Below are 19,106 nucleotides of genomic sequence, written 5' to 3' on the forward strand. Positions count from 1 at the left end.
AAAGGTGATCTAATTGAACAAAAAAAACAATGAAAAATTGACTTTGCAATAATTTATTCAACAAAAAATTGTTGCACAGCATGCACAATTGCATGCACAGCTCGTTTCAAATCCCCCCACAACATCTCGATGGGATTTAGATCCGGGCTTTGACTTGACCATTCCAGAACCCTCCATTTCTTTCTTTTCAGCCATTCCTTGGTGGATTTACTGGTATGTTTAGGGTCATTGTCATGCTGCAAGGTCCACGTTCGGTTGAGCTTCAACTCTCTGACATATGGCCTCACATTATCCTCAAGCACCCTCTGGTACAATGAAGAATTCATAGTGGATTCTATGATGGTGAGCTGCCCAGGCCCGGATGCAGCAAAGCTGCCCCAAACCATAATATTTCCACCACCATGCTTTACAGTTGGTATCAGGTTCTTGTGGTCAAATGCTGTCTTTGGTTTTCACCAAACATGTCTTCTGGTACTGTGGTCAAATAGCTCTACCTTTGAATCATCTGTTCAGAGCACATTGTTCCAGAAGTTCTGGTCTTTGCCTCGGTGTTCATTGGCAAACTTTAGTCTTGCCCTGATGTTCTTTCTGGACAGCAAAGGTTTCCTACTGGCACACCTCCGATGTAGATCAAATTTGTGCAGCCTCTTTCTAATGGTAGACTCGTGCACTTTCACATCAACAGTGGCAATAGCTACCTGTAGGTCCCGTGTTGACATTTTGGGGTTCTTAGAGACTTCTTTCAGCATCTTGCGGTCTGCTCTCGGGCTAAACTTGCTGCGGCGGCCTGGCCTGAACAAGTTGGCAGTTGTTTGGAATCTTCTCCACTTGTGGATGATCTTCCGGACAGTCGAATGATTGATTTCAAATTGTTTGGAGATCTTTTTAAATCCCTTCCCAGACTCGTAGGCATCTATAACCTTCTTTCTGAAGGCCTCAGAGAGCTCTTTTGATCTAGGCATGGTGACGCCGCATACTTCAACAACAAAGAGCAAACCAAACTAAATGTCTGAGGTTTAAATAAGACAGGTTCCTCCAAGATCCTCTCTAACGATGTTCTAATCATTTGCACCTGAGCTGATGCACCTGATTCTAATTTTAGGTATTTGAAGTAGTGATAAATGTAGGGGTGTACTTACTTTTTCCACATGCGAAATTTGCATTTATGTTTATTTCAATTATACAATGGACGACAAAATGTAAATGTTTCATGATATTTGTTATATTATATCACCTTTATCTATCAATATTGTTGAAATGAAGATCAAATAGCTGTATGTTGAAATATGTTGAAAAAGTCAAAACTTTACATGGGGTGTACTTACTTTTTCACTTGACTGTATGCCTTCGCTGCAGGTAGCAATTGGTCCTCATATTGCTCGGCATTTAGAAGGATAGAGAAGGGAACAACAATGAAGGGAAGACAAAATCAAACTGCCCATTATAAAATTACACTTACGAAGTAACTATGGTACTTCAGAAGCACCAATGGTCTGTAAAGAGTATGGTACATCAAAAGCAAAATAAAATAAACTAGAACGACGCTCTTCGACATCACGACATCGACCGATATGCCTCCGGCCACATTATTACATCATTATAATACTTGTACCAAGTTTGATTTAAATCCATTCAGCTGTTCTCAAGTTATCACATTTTTAGCTGACATGACCTCTGACCTTTGACCTCTTGACCCCAAAATTGTATCAGTTCATGTTCACATCATTATACATACCTGTACCAAGTTGTAATAGAAATCCCTTCAGCTGTTTACAAGTTATCACATTTTTACCTGACATGACCTCTGACCTTTGGCCTTTGATGTCGACACCCCAAAAATCGAATCAGTTAATCTTTACATCATCATACATATCTGTACCAAGATTGAATTAGATCCCTTTAGCCGTTCTTAAATTACAGACACATTACAGAATTTGACCTGTGACCTCTTGACTCCCCAAAACGTAATCAGTTCATCCTTACATCATCATGCATACCTGCACCAAGTTTGACTAAGATTCCTTCAGGGGTTCTCAAGTTATCGTGGTAACGAAAACCTATCACGGAGGGACGGACGGACAGCCGGATGGACAACCCCAAAACATGATGCCTCCGGCGAATTTGCCAACAGAGGCATAAAAATTCTGAACCGATAATCTTACTAATTAATTCCCATTTCACAATTTAATGAGCAGAAGAGCTCAGTGTTAATCAGTTCTCTAGAATGAGTTGATCCCCCTTGGAAAAGATTTCAACTTCTGCCCTCGTGCTTCAAAATCACAGCAGAGCATCATAAAGTGTGACATCATTTTTGAGATAATGATAATCTGACGATCAATGCAATTATCAGTGAATTGCAGAAAAAATAATAAATGAACTTATGATAACGTAGGCTGGTGAGAGCTCAGTTCCTGGAGTATGTGTGTGGATGATTATAAAGAGGATGCAATGGAGCTTTTATATCCTGTGAAGGTTCCTTCTTGAACAAGGTGATTGTTTTCCATATTTCAGGAAGATCTATTGCTCTGTGATTCCTTTTTATTGATAAAATAAAATTAATTCAATCAGGTAGCTACAGAAAGATCACAAGTAAAGTGTTCTGCTTGATAGAACATGACAATATAACAATTGCAAACATATGATCAAACAAAGGGCGTGGACTCTTGTCGCTTGCTCACCAATGCAGATGGACCCATTCAATAATGGGTTAAATGATTCAGAAAGTTCAATGGGGAATCGATATCCAGTTTGACAGGTGCAGCTGAAGGATCCGGGGTTGTTTAAGCAGTTTCCTCCGACACCGCACATTCTTGGATCCTCCCGGCACTCATCAATATCTGTTCATAAAAAATGGTGCATAAACATCAAATGATGGTAAATATAGTTAATAAAATCAAATTAAGGTAAATACAGTTAATAAAAATCAAATGATGGTAAATATAGTTAATAAAATAAAATGATTGTAAATGTAGTTAATAAAATCAAATGATGGTAAATATAGTTAATAAAATCAAATGATGGTAAATATAATTAATAAAAATGAAATGATGGTAAATATAGTTAATAAAATCAAATGAAGGTAAATACAGTTAATAAAATCAAATGATGGTAAATATAATTAATAAAAATGAAATGATGGTAAATATAGTTAATAAAATCAAATGAAGGTAAATATAGTTAATAAAATCAAATGAAGGTAAATACAGTTAATAAAATCAAATGATGGTAAATACAGTTAATAAAATCAAATGATGGTAAATATAATTAATAAAAATGAAATGATGGTAAATATAGTTAATAAAATCAAATGAAGGTAAATATAGTTAATAAAATCAAATGAAGGTAAATACAGTTAATAAAATCAAATGATGGTAAATATAGTTAATAAAATAAAATGATTGTAAATGTAGCTAATAAAATCAAATGAAGGTAAATACAGTTAATAAAATCAAATGATGGTAAATATAGTTAATAAAATAAAATGATTGTAAATGTAGCTAATAAAATCAAATGAAGGTAAATACAGTTAATAAAATCAAATGAAGGTAAATACAGTTAATAAAATCAAATGATGGTAAATATAGTTAATAAAATCAAATGATGGTAAATATAGTTAATAAAATCAAATGATGGTAAATATAGTTCATAAAATCAAATGAAGTTAAATATAGTTAATAAAATCAAATGAAGGTAAATACAGTTAATAAAATCAAATGATGGTAAATATATAATTAATAAAAATGAAATGATAGAAAATATAGTTAATAAAATAAAATGATGGTAAATATAGCTAATAAAATCAAATGATGGTAAATATAGTCAATAAAATCAAATGATTGTAAATGTAGCTAATAAAATCAAATGATGGTAAATACAGTTCATAAAATCAAATGATGGCAAATATAATTAATAAAAACGAAATGATGGTAAATATAGTTAATAAAATCAAATGAAGGTAAATATAGTTAATAAAATCAAATGAAGGTAAATACAGTTAATAAAATCAAATGATGGTAAATATAGTTAATAAAATAAAATGATTGTAAATGTAGCTAATAAAATCAAATGAAGGTAAATACAGTTAATAAAATCAAATGATGGTAAATATAGTGAATAAAATCAAATGATGGTAAATATAGTTAATAAAATCAAATGATGGTAAATATAGTTAATAAAATCAAATGAAGGTAAATATAGTTAATAAAATCAAATGAAGGTAAATACAGTTAATAAAATCAAATGATGGTAAATATATAATTAATAAAAATGAAATGATAGTAAATATAGTTAATAAAATAAAATGATGGTAAATATAGCTAATAAAATCAAATGATGGTAAATATAGTTAATAAAATAAAATGATTGTAAATGTAGCTAATAAAATCAAATGATGGTAAATACAGGTAATAAAATCAAATGATGGTAAATATAATGAATAAAAATGAAATGATAGTAAATATAGTTAATAAAATCAAATGAAGGTAAATATAGTTAATAAAATCAAATGAAGGTAAATACAGTTAATAAAATCAAATGATGGTAAATATAGTTAATAAAATAAAATGATTGTAAATGTAGCTAATAAATCAAATGAAGGTAAATACAGTTAATGAAATCAAATGATGGTAAATATAGTTAATAAAATCAAATGATGGTAAATATAGTTAATAAAATCAAATGATGGTAAATATAGTTAATAAAATCAAATGAAGGTAAATATAGTTAATAAAATCAAATGAAGGTAAATACAGTTAATAAAATCAAATGATGGTAAATATAATTAATAAAAATGAAATGATAGTAAATATAGTTAATAAAATAAAATGATGGTAAATATAGCTAATAAAATCAAATGATGGTAAATATAGTCAATAAAATCAAATGAGGGTAAATATAGTTAATAAAATAAAATAGTGGTAAATATAGCTAATAAAATCAAATGATGGTAAATATAGTTAATAAAATCAAATGATGGTAAATATAGTTAATAAAATAGAATGATGGTAAATATAGTTGATAAACTCAAATGATGGTAAATATAGCTAATAAAATCAAATGATGGTGAATATAGTTAATAAAATCAAATGATGGTAAATATCGTTAATAAAATCAAATGATGGTAAATATAATTAATAAAATCAAATGATGGTAAATATAGTTAATAAAATCAAATGATGGTAAATATAGTTAATAAAATCAAATGATGGTAAATATAGTTAATAAAATAAAATGATGGTAAATATAGTTAATAAAATCAAATGATGGTAAATATAGTTAATAAAATAAAATGATTGTAAATGTAGCTAATAAAATCAAATGATGGTAAATACAGTTAATAAAATCAAATGATGGTAAATATAATTAATAAAAATGAAATGATAGTAAATATAGTTAATAAAATCAAATGAAGGTAAATATAGTTAATAAAATCAAATGAAGGTAAATACAGTTAATAAAATCAAATGATGGTAAATATAGTTAATAAAATAAAATGATTGTAAATGTAGCTAATAAATCAAATGAAGGTAAATACAGTTAATGAAATCAAATGATGGTAAATATAGTTAATAAAATCAAATGATGGTAAATATAGTTAATAAAATCAAATGATGGTAAATATAGTTAATAAAATCAAATGAAGGTAAATATAGTTAATAAAATCAAATGAAGGTAAATCCAGTTAATAAAATCAAATGATGGTAAATATAGTCAATAAAATCAAATGAGGGTAAATATAGTTAATAAAATAAAATAGTGGTAAATATAGCTAATAAAATCAAATGATGGTAAATATAGTTAATAAAATAAAATGATGGTAAATATAGTTGATAAACTCAAATGATGGTAAATATAGCTAATAAAATCAAATGATGGTGAATATAGTTAATAAAATCAAATGATGGTAAATATCGTTAATAAAATCAAATGATGGTAAATATAATTAATAAAATCAAATGATGGTAAATATAGTTAATAAAATCAAATGATGGTAAATATAGTTAATAAAATCAAATGATGGTAAATATAGTTAATAAAATAAAATGATGGTAAATATAGTTAATAAAATCAAATGATGGTAAATATAGTTAATAAAATCAAATGATTGTAAATGTAGCTAATAAAATCAAATGATGGTAAATACAGTTAATAAAATCAAATGATGGTAAATATAATTAATAAAAATGAAATGATAGTAAATATAGTTAATAAAATCAAATGAACGTAAATATAGTTAATAAAATCAAATGAAGGTAAATACAGTTAATAAAATCAAATGATGGTAAATATAGTTAATAAAATAAAATGATTGTAAATGTAGCTAATAAATCAAATGAAGGTAAATACAGTTAATGAAATCAAATGATGGTAAATATAGTTAATAAAATCAAATGATGGTAAATATAGTTAATAAAATCAAATGATGGTAAATATAGTTAATAAAATCAAATGAAGGTAAATATAGTTAATAAAATCAAATGAAGGTAATTACAGTTAATAAAATCAAATGATGGTAAATATAATTAATAAAAATGAAATGATAGTAAATATAGTTAATAAAATAAAATGATGGTAAATATAGCTAATAAAATCAAATGATGGTAAATATAGTCAATAAAATCAAATGAGGGTAAATATAGTTAATAAAATAAAATAGTGGTAAATATAGCTAATAAAATCAAATGATGGTAAATATAGTTAATAAAATCAAATGATGGTAAATATAGTTAATAAAATAAAATGATGGTAAATATAGTTGATAAACTCAAATGATGGTAAATATAGCTAATAAAATCAAATGATGGTGAATATAGTTAATAAAATCAAATGATGGTAAATATCGTTAATAAAATCAAATGATGGTAAATATAATTAATAAAATCAAATGATGGTAAATATAGTTAATAAAATCAAATGATGGTAAATATAGTTAATAAAATCAAATGATGGTAAATATAGTTAATAAAATAAAATGATGGTAAATATAGTTAATAAAATCAAATGAAGGTAAATATAGTTAATAAAATCAAATGAAGGTAAATATAATTAATAAAATCAAATGATGGTAAATATAGTTAATAAAATCAAATGATGGTAAATATAGTTAATAAAATCAAATGAAGGTAAATATAACTAATAAAATCAAATGAAGGTAAATACAGTTAATAAAATCAAATGATGGTAAATAGAATTAATAAAAATGAAATGATAGTAAATATAGTTAATAAAATCAAATGATGGTAAATATAGTTAAGAACATCAAATAATGGTAAATACAGTTAATAAAATCAAATGATGGTAAATATAATTTAAAAAAATCAAATGATGGTAAATATAATTAATAAAAATCAATTGATGGTAAATATAGTTAATAAAAATCAAATGATAGTAAATATAGCTAATAAAATCAAATGATGGTCAATATAGTTAATAAAATCAAATGAAGGTAAATATAGTTAATAAAATCAAATGAAGGTAAATACAGTTAATAAAATCAAATGATGGTAAATATAATTAATTAAATGAAATGATAGTAAATATAGTTAATAAAATCAAATGATGGTAAATATAGTTAATAAAATCAAATAATGCAAAATATAGTTAAGAAAATCAAATAATGGTAAATATAGAAGAAATAAAAATCAAATAATGGTAAATATAGTCAATAAAATCAAATGATGATAAATACAGCTCATAAAATCAAATGATGGTAAATATAGTTAATAAAAATCAAATGATGGTAAATATAATTAATAAAAATCAAATGATGACAAATATAGTGAATAAAAATGAAATGATGGTAAATATAGCTAATAAAAATCAAATGATGGTAAATATAGTTAATAAAAATCAAATGATGGTAAATATAGTTAATAAAAATCAAATGATGGGAAATATAGTTAATAAAAATCAAATGAAGGTAAATACAGTTAATAAAATCAAATGATGGTAAATATAATTAATAAAAATCAAATGATGGTAAATATAGTTAATAAAAATCAAATGATGGTAAATATAGTTAATAAGAATCAAATGATGGTAAATATAGTTAATAAAAATCAAATGATGGTAAATATAGTTAATAAAAATCAAATGAAGGTAAATATAATTAATAAAATCAAATGATGGTAAATATAGGTAATAAAAATCAAATGATGGTAAATATAGCTAATAAAAATCAAATGATGGTAAATATAGTTAATAAAAATGAAATGATGGTAAATATAGTTAATAAAAATGGAATGAAGGTAAATACAGTTAATAAAATCAAATGATGGTAAATATAATTAATAAAAATGAAATGATAGTAAATATAGTTAATAAAATCAAATGATGGTAAATATATAAAAAATAAAAATCAAATAACGGTAAATATAGTTAATAAAAGTCAAATGATGGTAAATATAGCTAAAAAAAGTCAGATGATGGTAAATATAGCCAATAAAAATCAAATGATGGTAAATATAATTCATAAAAATGAAATGAGAGTAATTATAGTTAATAAAATCAAATGATGGTAAATATAATTAATAAAAATGAAATGATGGTAAATATAGCTAATAAAAATCAAATGATGGTAAATATAATTAATAAAAATGAAATGATGGTAAATATAATTAATAAAAATGAAATGATGGTAAATATAGCCAATAAAAATCAAATGATGGTAAATATAAATAATAAAAATCAAATGATGGTAAATATAATTAAGAAAAATCATATGATGGTAAATATAGTTAAGACAATCAAATAATGGTAAATATAGGAAAAATAAAAATCAAATAACGGTAAATATAGTTAATAAAAGTCAAATGATGGTAAATATAGCTAAAAAAAAAAAGTCAGATGATGGTAAATATAGCCAATAAAAATCAAATGATGGTAAATATAATTCATAAAAATGAAATGAGAGTAAATATAGTTAATGAAATCAAATGATGGTAAATATAGTTAATAAAATCAAATGATGGTAAATATAGTTAATAAAAATCAAATGATTGTAAATATAGCTAATAAAAATCAAATGATGGCAAATATAATAAATAAAAATCAAATGATGGTAAATATTGTTAATAAAAATCAAATGATGGTAAATATAGTGAATAAAAATCAAATGATGGTCAATATAGTTAATAACAATCAAAGGATGGCAAATCTAGTTAATAAAAATCAAATGATTGTAAATAGAGCCAATAAAAATCAAATGATGGTAAATATATCTAATAAAAATCAAATGATGGTAAATATAGTTAATAAAAATCAAATGATGGTAAATATAGTTAATAAAAATCAAATGATGGTAAATATAGTTAATAAAAATCAAATGAAGGTAAATACAGTTAATAAAATCAAATGATGGTAAATATAATTAATAAAAATGAAATGAGAGTAAATATAGTTAATGAAATCAAATGATGGTAAATATAGTTAATAAAATCAAATGATGGTAAATATAGTTAATAAAAATCAAATGATTGTAAATATAGCTAATAAAAATCAAATGATGGCAAATATAATAAATAAAAATCAAATGATGGCATATGTAGTTCATAAACATCAAATGATGGTAAAGAGAGTTAATAGAAATCAAATAATCGTAAATATAGTTAATAACAATCAAAGGATGGCAAATCTAGTTAATAAAAATCAAATGAACATATGTCACCCACAGGGTGAACCGTATCTTGCCAAAATGTGAAAATTCCGTTTTTTCGTCATGACGTCATCAAATGACGTCATAGCGTCAAACTGTTTACAGATCTGGGAAGCACTCATCAAGGGCATTCATATGAGGTATTACTCGATATGGTACCTACGATTTCAAAATTTGACCTTGGGGTCAATAATTTTCGACCTCCAGCGCTAACCATGAAGGTCAAGGCCGATCGCCACCAAAAACTAATCAGCTGAGCGCCGGACCATATACTAGATTCCCATGAAGTTTGGAGACGATCCGATCAAAGTTACTCAAAAAATTAGTGTTTCGTCGACCTCCATGATTGACCACAAAGTGACCTTGACCTTTGACCTTGACCTTCAAAATTTTGTGTGCTGAAGGGTATCTCTATAGGACTCTGATATGCGAAGTTACAGGAGTTTCCAATAATAACTGTGGTCTACAGAGTGATCTAAACGTGAAAAAAAAATGATTAACCACAAACAAACAAACATACAAGCTGACTAATACATCTTGCAAAAACTTCGTTTTGGCAAGATAATGATTGTAAATAGAGCCAATAAAAATCAAATGATGGTAAATATATCTAATAAAAATCAAATGATGGTAAATATAGTTAATAAAATCAAATGATGGTAAATATAGTTAATAAAATCAAATGATGGTAAATATAGTTAATAAAATCAAATGAAGGTAAATATAGTTAATAAAATCAAATGAAGGTAATTACAGTTAATAAAATCAAATGATGGTAAATATAATTAATAAAAATGAAATGATAGTAAATATAGTTAATAAAATAAAATGATGGTAAATATAGCTAATAAAATCAAATGATGGTAAATATAGTCAATAAAATCAAATGAGGGTAAATATAGTTAATAAAATAAAATAGTGGTAAATATAGCTAATAAAATCAAATGATGGTAAATATAGTTAATAAAATCAAATGATGGTAAATATAGTTAATAAAATAAAATGATGGTAAATATAGTTGATAAACTCAAATGATGGTAAATATAGCTAATAAAATCAAATGATGGTGAATATAGTTAATAAAATCAAATGATGGTAAATATCGTTAATAAAATCAAATGATGGTAAATATAATTAATAAAATCAAATGATGGTAAATATAGTTAATAAAATCAAATGATGGTAAATATAGTTAATAAAATCAAATGATGGTAAATATAGTTAATAAAATAAAATGATGGTAAATATAGTTAATAAAATCAAATGAAGGTAAATATAGTTAATAAAATCAAATGAAGGTAAATATAATTAATAAAATCAAATGATGGTAAATATAGTTAATAAAATCAAATGATGGTAAATATAGTTAATAAAATCAAATGAAGGTAAATATAACTAATAAAATCAAATGAAGGTAAATACAGTTAATAAAATCAAATGATGGTAAATATAATTAATAAAAATGAAATGATAGTAAATATAGTTAATAAAATCAAATGATGGTAAATATAGTTAAGAACATCAAATAATGGTAAATACAGTTAATAAAATCAAATGATGGTAAATATAATTTAAAAAAATCAAATGATGGTAAATATAATTAATAAAAATCAATTGATGGTAAATATAGTTAATAAAAATCAAATGATAGTAAATATAGCTAATAAAATCAAATGATGGTCAATATAGTTAATAAAATCAAATGAAGGTAAATATAGTTAATAAAATCAAATGAAGGTAAATACAGTTAATAAAATCAAATGATGGTAAATATAATTAATTAAATGAAATGATAGTAAATATAGTTAATAAAATCAAATGATGGTAAATATAGTTAATAAAATCAAATAATGCAAAATATAGTTAAGAAAATCAAATAATGGTAAATATAGAAGAAATAAAAATCAAATAATGGTAAATATAGTCAATAAAATCAAATGATGATAAATACAGCTCATAAAATCAAATGATGGTAAATATAGTTAATAAAAATCAAATGATGGTAAATATAATTAATAAAAATCAAATGATGACAAATATAGTGAATAAAAATGAAATGATGGTAAATATAGCTAATAAAAATCAAATGATGGTAAATATAGTTAATAAAAATCAAATGATGGTAAATATAGTTAATAAAAATCAAATGATGGGAAATATAGTTAATAAAAATCAAATGAAGGTAAATACAGTTAATAAAATCAAATGATGGTAAATATAATTAATAAAAATCAAATGATGGTAAATATAGTTAATAAAAATCAAATTATGGTAAATATAGTTAATAAGAATCAAATGATGGTAAATATAATTAATAAAAATCAAATGATGGTAAATATAGTTAATAAAAATCAAATGAAGGTAAATATAATTAATAAAATCAAATGATGGTAAATATAGGTAATAAAAATCAAATGATGGTAAATATAGCTAATAAAAATCAAATGATGGTAAATATAGTTAATAAAAATGAAATGATGGTAAATATAGTTAATAAAAATGGAATGAAGGTAAATACAGTTAATAAAATCAAATGATGGTAAATATAATTAATAAAAATGAAATGATAGTAAATATAGTTAATAAAATCAAATGATGGTAAATATATAAAAAATAAAAATCAAATAACGGTAAATATAGTTAATAAAAGTCAAATGATGGTAAATATAGCTAAAAAAAGTCAGATGATGGTAAATATAGCCAATAAAAATCAAATGATGGTAAATATAATTCATAAAAATGAAATGAGAGTAATTATAGTTAATAAAATCAAATGATGGTAAATATAATTAATAAAAATGAAATGATGGTAAATATAGCTAATAAAAATCAAATGATGGTAAATATAATTAATAAAAATGAAATGATGGTAAATATAATTAATAAAAATGAAATGATGGTAAATATAGCCAATAAAAATCAAATGATGGTAAATATAAATAATAAAAATCAAATGATGGTAAATATAATTAAGAAAAATCATATGATGGTAAATATAGTTAAGACAATCAAATAATGGTAAATATAGGAAAAATAAAAATCAAATAACGGTAAATATAGTTAATAAAAGTCAAATGATGGTAAATATAGCTAAAAAAAAAGTCAGATGATGGTAAATATAGCCAATAAAAATCAAATGATGGTAAATATAATTCATAAAAATGAAATGAGAGTAAATATAGTTAATGAAATCAAATGATGGTAAATATAGTTAATAAAATCAAATGATGGTAAATATAGTTAATAAAAATCAAATGATTGTAAATATAGCTAATAAAAATCAAATGATGGCAAATATAATAAATAAAAATCAAATGATGGTAAATATTGTTAATAAAAATCAAATGATGGTAAATATAGTGAATAAAAATCAAATGATGGTCAATATAGTTAATAACAATCAAAGGATGGCAAATCTAGTTAATAAAAATCAAATGATTGTAAATAGAGCCAATAAAAATCAAATGATGGTAAATATATCTAATAAAAATCAAATGATGGTAAATATAGTTAATAAAAATCAAATGATGGTAAATATAGTTAATAAAAATCAAATGATGGTAAATATAGTTAATAAAAATCAAATGAAGGTAAATACAGTTAATAAAATCAAATGATGGTAAATATAATTAATAAAAATGAAATGAGAGTAAATATAGTTAATGAAATCAAATGATGGTAAATATAGTTAATAAAATCAAATGATGGTAAATATAGTTAATAAAAATCAAATGATTGTAAATATAGCTAATAAAAATCAAATGATGGCAAATATAATAAATAAAAATCAAATGATGGCATATGTAGTTCATAAACATCAAATGATGGTAAAGAGAGTTAATAGAAATCAAATAATCGTAAATATAGTTAATAACAATCAAAGGATGGCAAATCTAGTTAATAAAAATCAAATGAACATATGTCACCCACAGGGTGAACCGTATCTTGCCAAAATGTGAAAATTCCGTTTTTTCGTCATGACGTCATCAAATGACGTCATAGCGTCAAACTGTTTACAGATCTGGGAAGCACTCATCAAGGGCATTCATATGAGGTATTACTCGATATGGTACCTACGATTTCAAAATTTGACCTTGGGGTCAATAATTTTCGACCTCCAGCGCTAACCATGAAGGTCAAGGCCGATCGCCACCAAAAACTAATCAGCTGAGCGCCGGACCATATACTAGATTCCCATGAAGTTTGGAGACGATCCGATCAAAGTTACTCAAAAAATTAGTGTTTCGTCGACCTCCATGATTGACCACAAAGTGACCTTGACCTTTGACCTTGACCTTCAAAATTTTGTGTGCTGAAGGGTATCTCTATAGGACTCTGATATGCGAAGTTACAGGAGTTTCCAATAATAACTGTGGTCTACAGAGTGATCTAAACGTGAAAAAAAAATGATTAACCACAAACAAACAAACATACAAGCTGACTAATACATCTTGCAAAAACTTCGTTTTGGCAAGATAATGATTGTAAATAGAGCCAATAAAAATCAAATGATGGTAAATATATCTAATAAAAATCAAATGATGGTAAATATAGTTAATAAAATCAAATGATGGTAAATATAGTTAATAAAATCAAATGATGGTAAATATAGTTAATAAAATCAAATGAAGGTAAATATAGTTAATAAAATCAAATGAAGGTAATTACAGTTAATAAAATCAAATGATGGTAAATATAATTAATAAAAATGAAATGATAGTAAATATAGTTAATAAAATAAAATGATGGTAAATATAGCTAATAAAATCAAATGATGGTAAATATAGTCAATAAAATCAAATGAGGGTAAATATAGTTAATAAAATAAAATAGTGGTAAATATAGCTAATAAAATCAAATGATGGTAAATATAGTTAATAAAATCAAATGATGGTAAATATAGTTAATAAAATAAAATGATGGTAAATATAGTTGATAAACTCAAATGATGGTAAATATAGCTAATAAAATCAAATGATGGTGAATATAGTTAATAAAATCAAATGATGGTAAATATCGTTAATAAAATCAAATGATGGTAAATATAATTAATAAAATCAAATGATGGTAAATATAGTTAATAAAATCAAATGATGGTAAATATAGTTAATAAAATCAAATGATGGTAAATATAGTTAATAAAATAAAATGATGGTAAATATAGTTAATAAAATCAAATGAAGGTAAATATAGTTAATAAAATCAAATGAAGGTAAATATAATTAATAAAATCAAATGATGGTAAATATAGTTAATAAAATCAAATGATGGTAAATATAGTTAATAAAATCAAATGAAGGTAAATATAACTAATAAAATCAAATGAAGGTAAATACAGTTAATAAAATCAAATGATGGTAAATATAATTAATAAAAATGAAATGATAGTAAATATAGTTAATAAAATCAAATGATGGTAAATATAGTTAAGAACATCAAATAATGGTAAATACAGTTAATAAAATCAAATGATGGTAAATATAATTTAAAAAAATCAAATGATGGTAAATATAATTAATAAAAATCAATTGATGGTAAATATAGTTAATAAAAATCAAATGATAGTAAATATAGCTAATAAAATCAAATGATGGTCAATATAGTTAATAAAATCAAATGAAGGTAAATATAGTTAATAAAATCAAATGAAGGTAAATACAGTTAATAAAATCAAATGATGGTAAATATAATTAATTAAATGAAATGATAGTAAATATAGTTAATAAAATCAAATGATGGTAAATATAGTTAATAAAATCAAATAATGCAAAATATAGTTAAGAAAATCAAATAATGGTAAATATAGAAGAAATAAAAATCAAATAATGGTAAATATAGTCAATAAAATCAAATGATGATAAATACAGCTCATAAAATCAAATGATGGTAAATATAGTTAATAAAAATCAAATGATGGTAAATATAATTAATAAAAATCAAATGATGACAAATATAGTGAATAAAAATGAAATGATGGTAAATATAGCTAATAAAAATCAAATGATGGTAAATATAGTTAATAAAAATCAAATGATGGTAAATATAGTTAATAAAAATCAAATGATGGGAAATATAGTTAATAAAAATCAAATGAAGGTAAATACAGTTAATAAAATCAAATGATGGTAAATATAATTAATAAAAATCAAATGATGGTAAATATAGTTAATAAAAATCAAATGATGGTAAATATAGTTAATAAGAATCAAATGATGGTAAATATAGTTAATAAAAATCAAATGATGGTAAATATAGTTAATAAAAATCAAATGAAGGTAAATATAATTAATAAAATCAAATGATGGTAAATATAGGTAATAAAAATCAAATGATGGTAAATATAGCTAATAAAAATCAAATGATGGTAAATATAGTTAATAAAAATGAAATGATGGTAAATATAGTTAATAAAAATGGAATGAAGGTAAATACAGTTAATAAAATCAAATGATGGTAAATATAATTAATAAAAATGAAATGATAGTAAATATAGTTAATAAAATCAAATGATGGTAAATATATAAAAAATAAAAATCAAATAACGGTAAATATAGTTAATAAAAGTCAAATGATGGTAAATATAGCTAAAAAAAGTCAGATGATGGTAAATATAGCCAATAAAAATCAAATGATGGTAAATATAATTCATAAAAATGAAATGAGAGTAATTATAGTTAATAAAATCAAATGATGGTAAATATAATTAATAAAAATGAAATGATGGTAAATATAGCTAATAAAAATCAAATGATGGTAAATATAATTAATAAAAATGAAATGATGGTAAATATAATTAATAAAAATGAAATGATGGTAAATATAGCCAATAAAAATCAAATGATGGTAAATATAAATAATAAAAATCAAATGATGGTAAATATAATTAAGAAAAATCATATGATGGTAAATATAGTTAAGACAATCAAATAATGGTAAATATAGGAAAAATAAAAATCAAATAACGGTAAATATAGTTAATAAAAGTCAAATGATGGTAAATATAGCTAAAAAAAAAGTCAGATGATGGTAAATATAGCCAATAAAAATCAAATGATGGTAAATATAATTCATAAAAATGAAATGAGAGTAAATATAGTTAATGAAATCAAATGATGGTAAATATAGTTAATAAAATCAAATGATGGTAAATATAGTTAATAAAAATCAAATGATTGTAAATATAGCTAATAAAAATCAAATGATGGCAAATATAATAAATAAAAATCAAATGATGGTAAATATTGTTAATAAAAATCAAATGATGGTAAATATAGTGAATAAAAATCAAATGATGGTCAATATAGTTAATAACAATCAAAGGATGGCAAATCTAGTTAATAAAAATCAAATGATTGTAAATAGAGCCAATAAAAATCAAATGATGGTAAATATATCTAATAAAAATCAAATGATGGTAAATATAGTTAATAAAAATCAAATGATGGTAAATATAGTTAATAAAAATCAAATGATGGTAAATATAGTTAATAAAAATCAAATGAAGGTAAATACAGTTAATAAAATCAAATGATGGTAAATATAATTAATAAAAATGAAATGAGAGTAAATATAGTTAATGAAATCAAATGATGGTAAATATAGTTAATAAAATCAAATGATGGTAAATATAGTTAATAAAAATCAAATGATTGTAAATATAGCTAATAAAAATCAAATGATGGCAAATATAATAAATAAAAATCAAATGATGGCATATGTAGTTCATAAACATCAAATGATGGTAAAGAGAGTTAATAGAAATCAAATAATCGTAAATATAGTTAATAACAATCAAAGGATGGCAAATCTAGTTAATAAAAATCAAATGAACATATGTCACCCACAGGGTGAACCGTATCTTGCCAAAATGTGAAAATTCCGTTTTTTCGTCATGACGTCATCAAATGACGTCATAGCGTCAAACTGTTTACAGATCTGGGAAGCACTCATCAAGGGCATTCATATGAGGTATTACTCGATATGGTACCTACGATTTCAAAATTTGACCTTGGGGTCAATAATTTTCGACCTCCAGCGCTAACCATGAAGGTCAAGGCCGATCGCCACCAAAAACTAATCAGCTGAGCGCCGGACCATATACTAGATTCCCATGAAGTTTGGAGACGATCCGATCAAAGTTACTCAAAAAATTAGTGTTTCGTCGACCTCCATGATTGACCACAAAGTGACCTTGACCTTTGACCTTGACCTTCAAAATTTTGTGTGCTGAAGGGTATCTCTATAGGACTCTGATATGCGAAGTTACAGGAGTTTCCAATAATAACTGTGGTCTACAGAGTGATCTAAACGTGAAAAAAGAATGATTAACCACAAACAAACAAACATACAAGCTGACTAATACATCTTGCAAAAACTTCGTTTTGGCAAGATAATGATTGTAAATAGAGCCAATAAAAATCAAATGATGGTAAATATATCTAATAAAAATCAAATGATGGTAAATATAGTTAATAAAAATCAAATGATGGTAAATATAGTTAATAAAAATCAAATGATGGTAAATATAGTTAATAAAAATCAAATGAAGGTAAATACAGTTAATAAAATCAAATGATGGTAAATATAATTAATAAAAATGAAATGATAGTAAATATAGTTAATAAAATCAAATAATGGTAAATATAGAAGAAAAAAAAAATCAAATGATGATAAATACAGTTAATAAAAATCAAATGATGGTAAATATAGTTAATAAAAATCAAATGATGGTAAATATAATGAATAAAATGAAATGATAGTAAATATATTTAATAAAAATCAAACGATGGTAAATCTATTTAATTAAAAGCAAACGATGGCAAATATAGTTAATAAAAATCAAATGATGGTAAATATAGTTGATAAAAATCAAATGATGGTCAATATAATTAATAAAAATCAAATGATTGTAAATATAGTTAATTGAAAGCAAACGATGGTAAATATAATGAATAAAATGAAATGATAGTAAATATATTTAATAAAAATCAAACGATGGTAAATCTATTTAATTAAAAGCAAACGATGGCAAATATAGTTAATAAAAATCAAACGATGGTAAATATAGTTAATAAAAATAAAATAGTGGCAGGTGGTACCAACACGGACAGTTGAAAGGTTTAAACTGGATTTGGATAAGTTCTTAGAAGTAATGAGCAGAGAGGGTGACATGGATATTGGTGGTAATGATACGTAACGACGTATCATTAGGCAGGTGGAATGGAGTTGCGATATCTGTAGGTTGGAGTTTGCTGAATGTTTTTCATGTTTATTTATTATTATTTTTTGTTGTTAATACAAAGATGGATCCAGGTATACTGCTGTGTCCCTGGATTTTCGTGAATGTGGAAATTAAAGTAGCTTGATGAGCCAAGTGTCCTCTTCTTTTGTCTGCATTTTCTTGCTTAAAGTGAAAATCAACAATCATAAATAATGATTCAGCTTATTTTGTTGA

General features: G+C 23.7%; 1 protein-coding gene across 2 annotated transcripts in view; it reads right to left on the bottom strand.

Annotated features, from left to right (window-relative positions):
• LOC137421911 (transmembrane cell adhesion receptor mua-3) overlaps nt 1–19,106 on the bottom strand; it is a 169,653-nt gene that overhangs the window by 49,944 nt on the left and 100,603 nt on the right. For both annotated transcript variants that reach the window (XR_013621806.1, XM_078769869.1), the window contains exon 23: nt 2,679–2,837. Coding sequence is in view for 1 of the 2 variants with exons in the window: in XM_078769869.1 (XP_078625995.1) it covers nt 2,679–2,837 (159 nt within the window). In the remaining variant the exon portion in view is untranslated. The remainder of the gene's footprint in view (nt 1–2,678; nt 2,838–19,106) is intronic.

Source organism: Myxine glutinosa, chromosome 1 (assembly GCF_964187855.1).
Source record: "Myxine glutinosa chromosome 1, kmMyxGlut1.1, whole genome shotgun sequence".
In the NCBI taxonomy this organism is placed as follows: Eukaryota; Metazoa; Chordata; class Myxini; order Myxiniformes; family Myxinidae; genus Myxine; species Myxine glutinosa.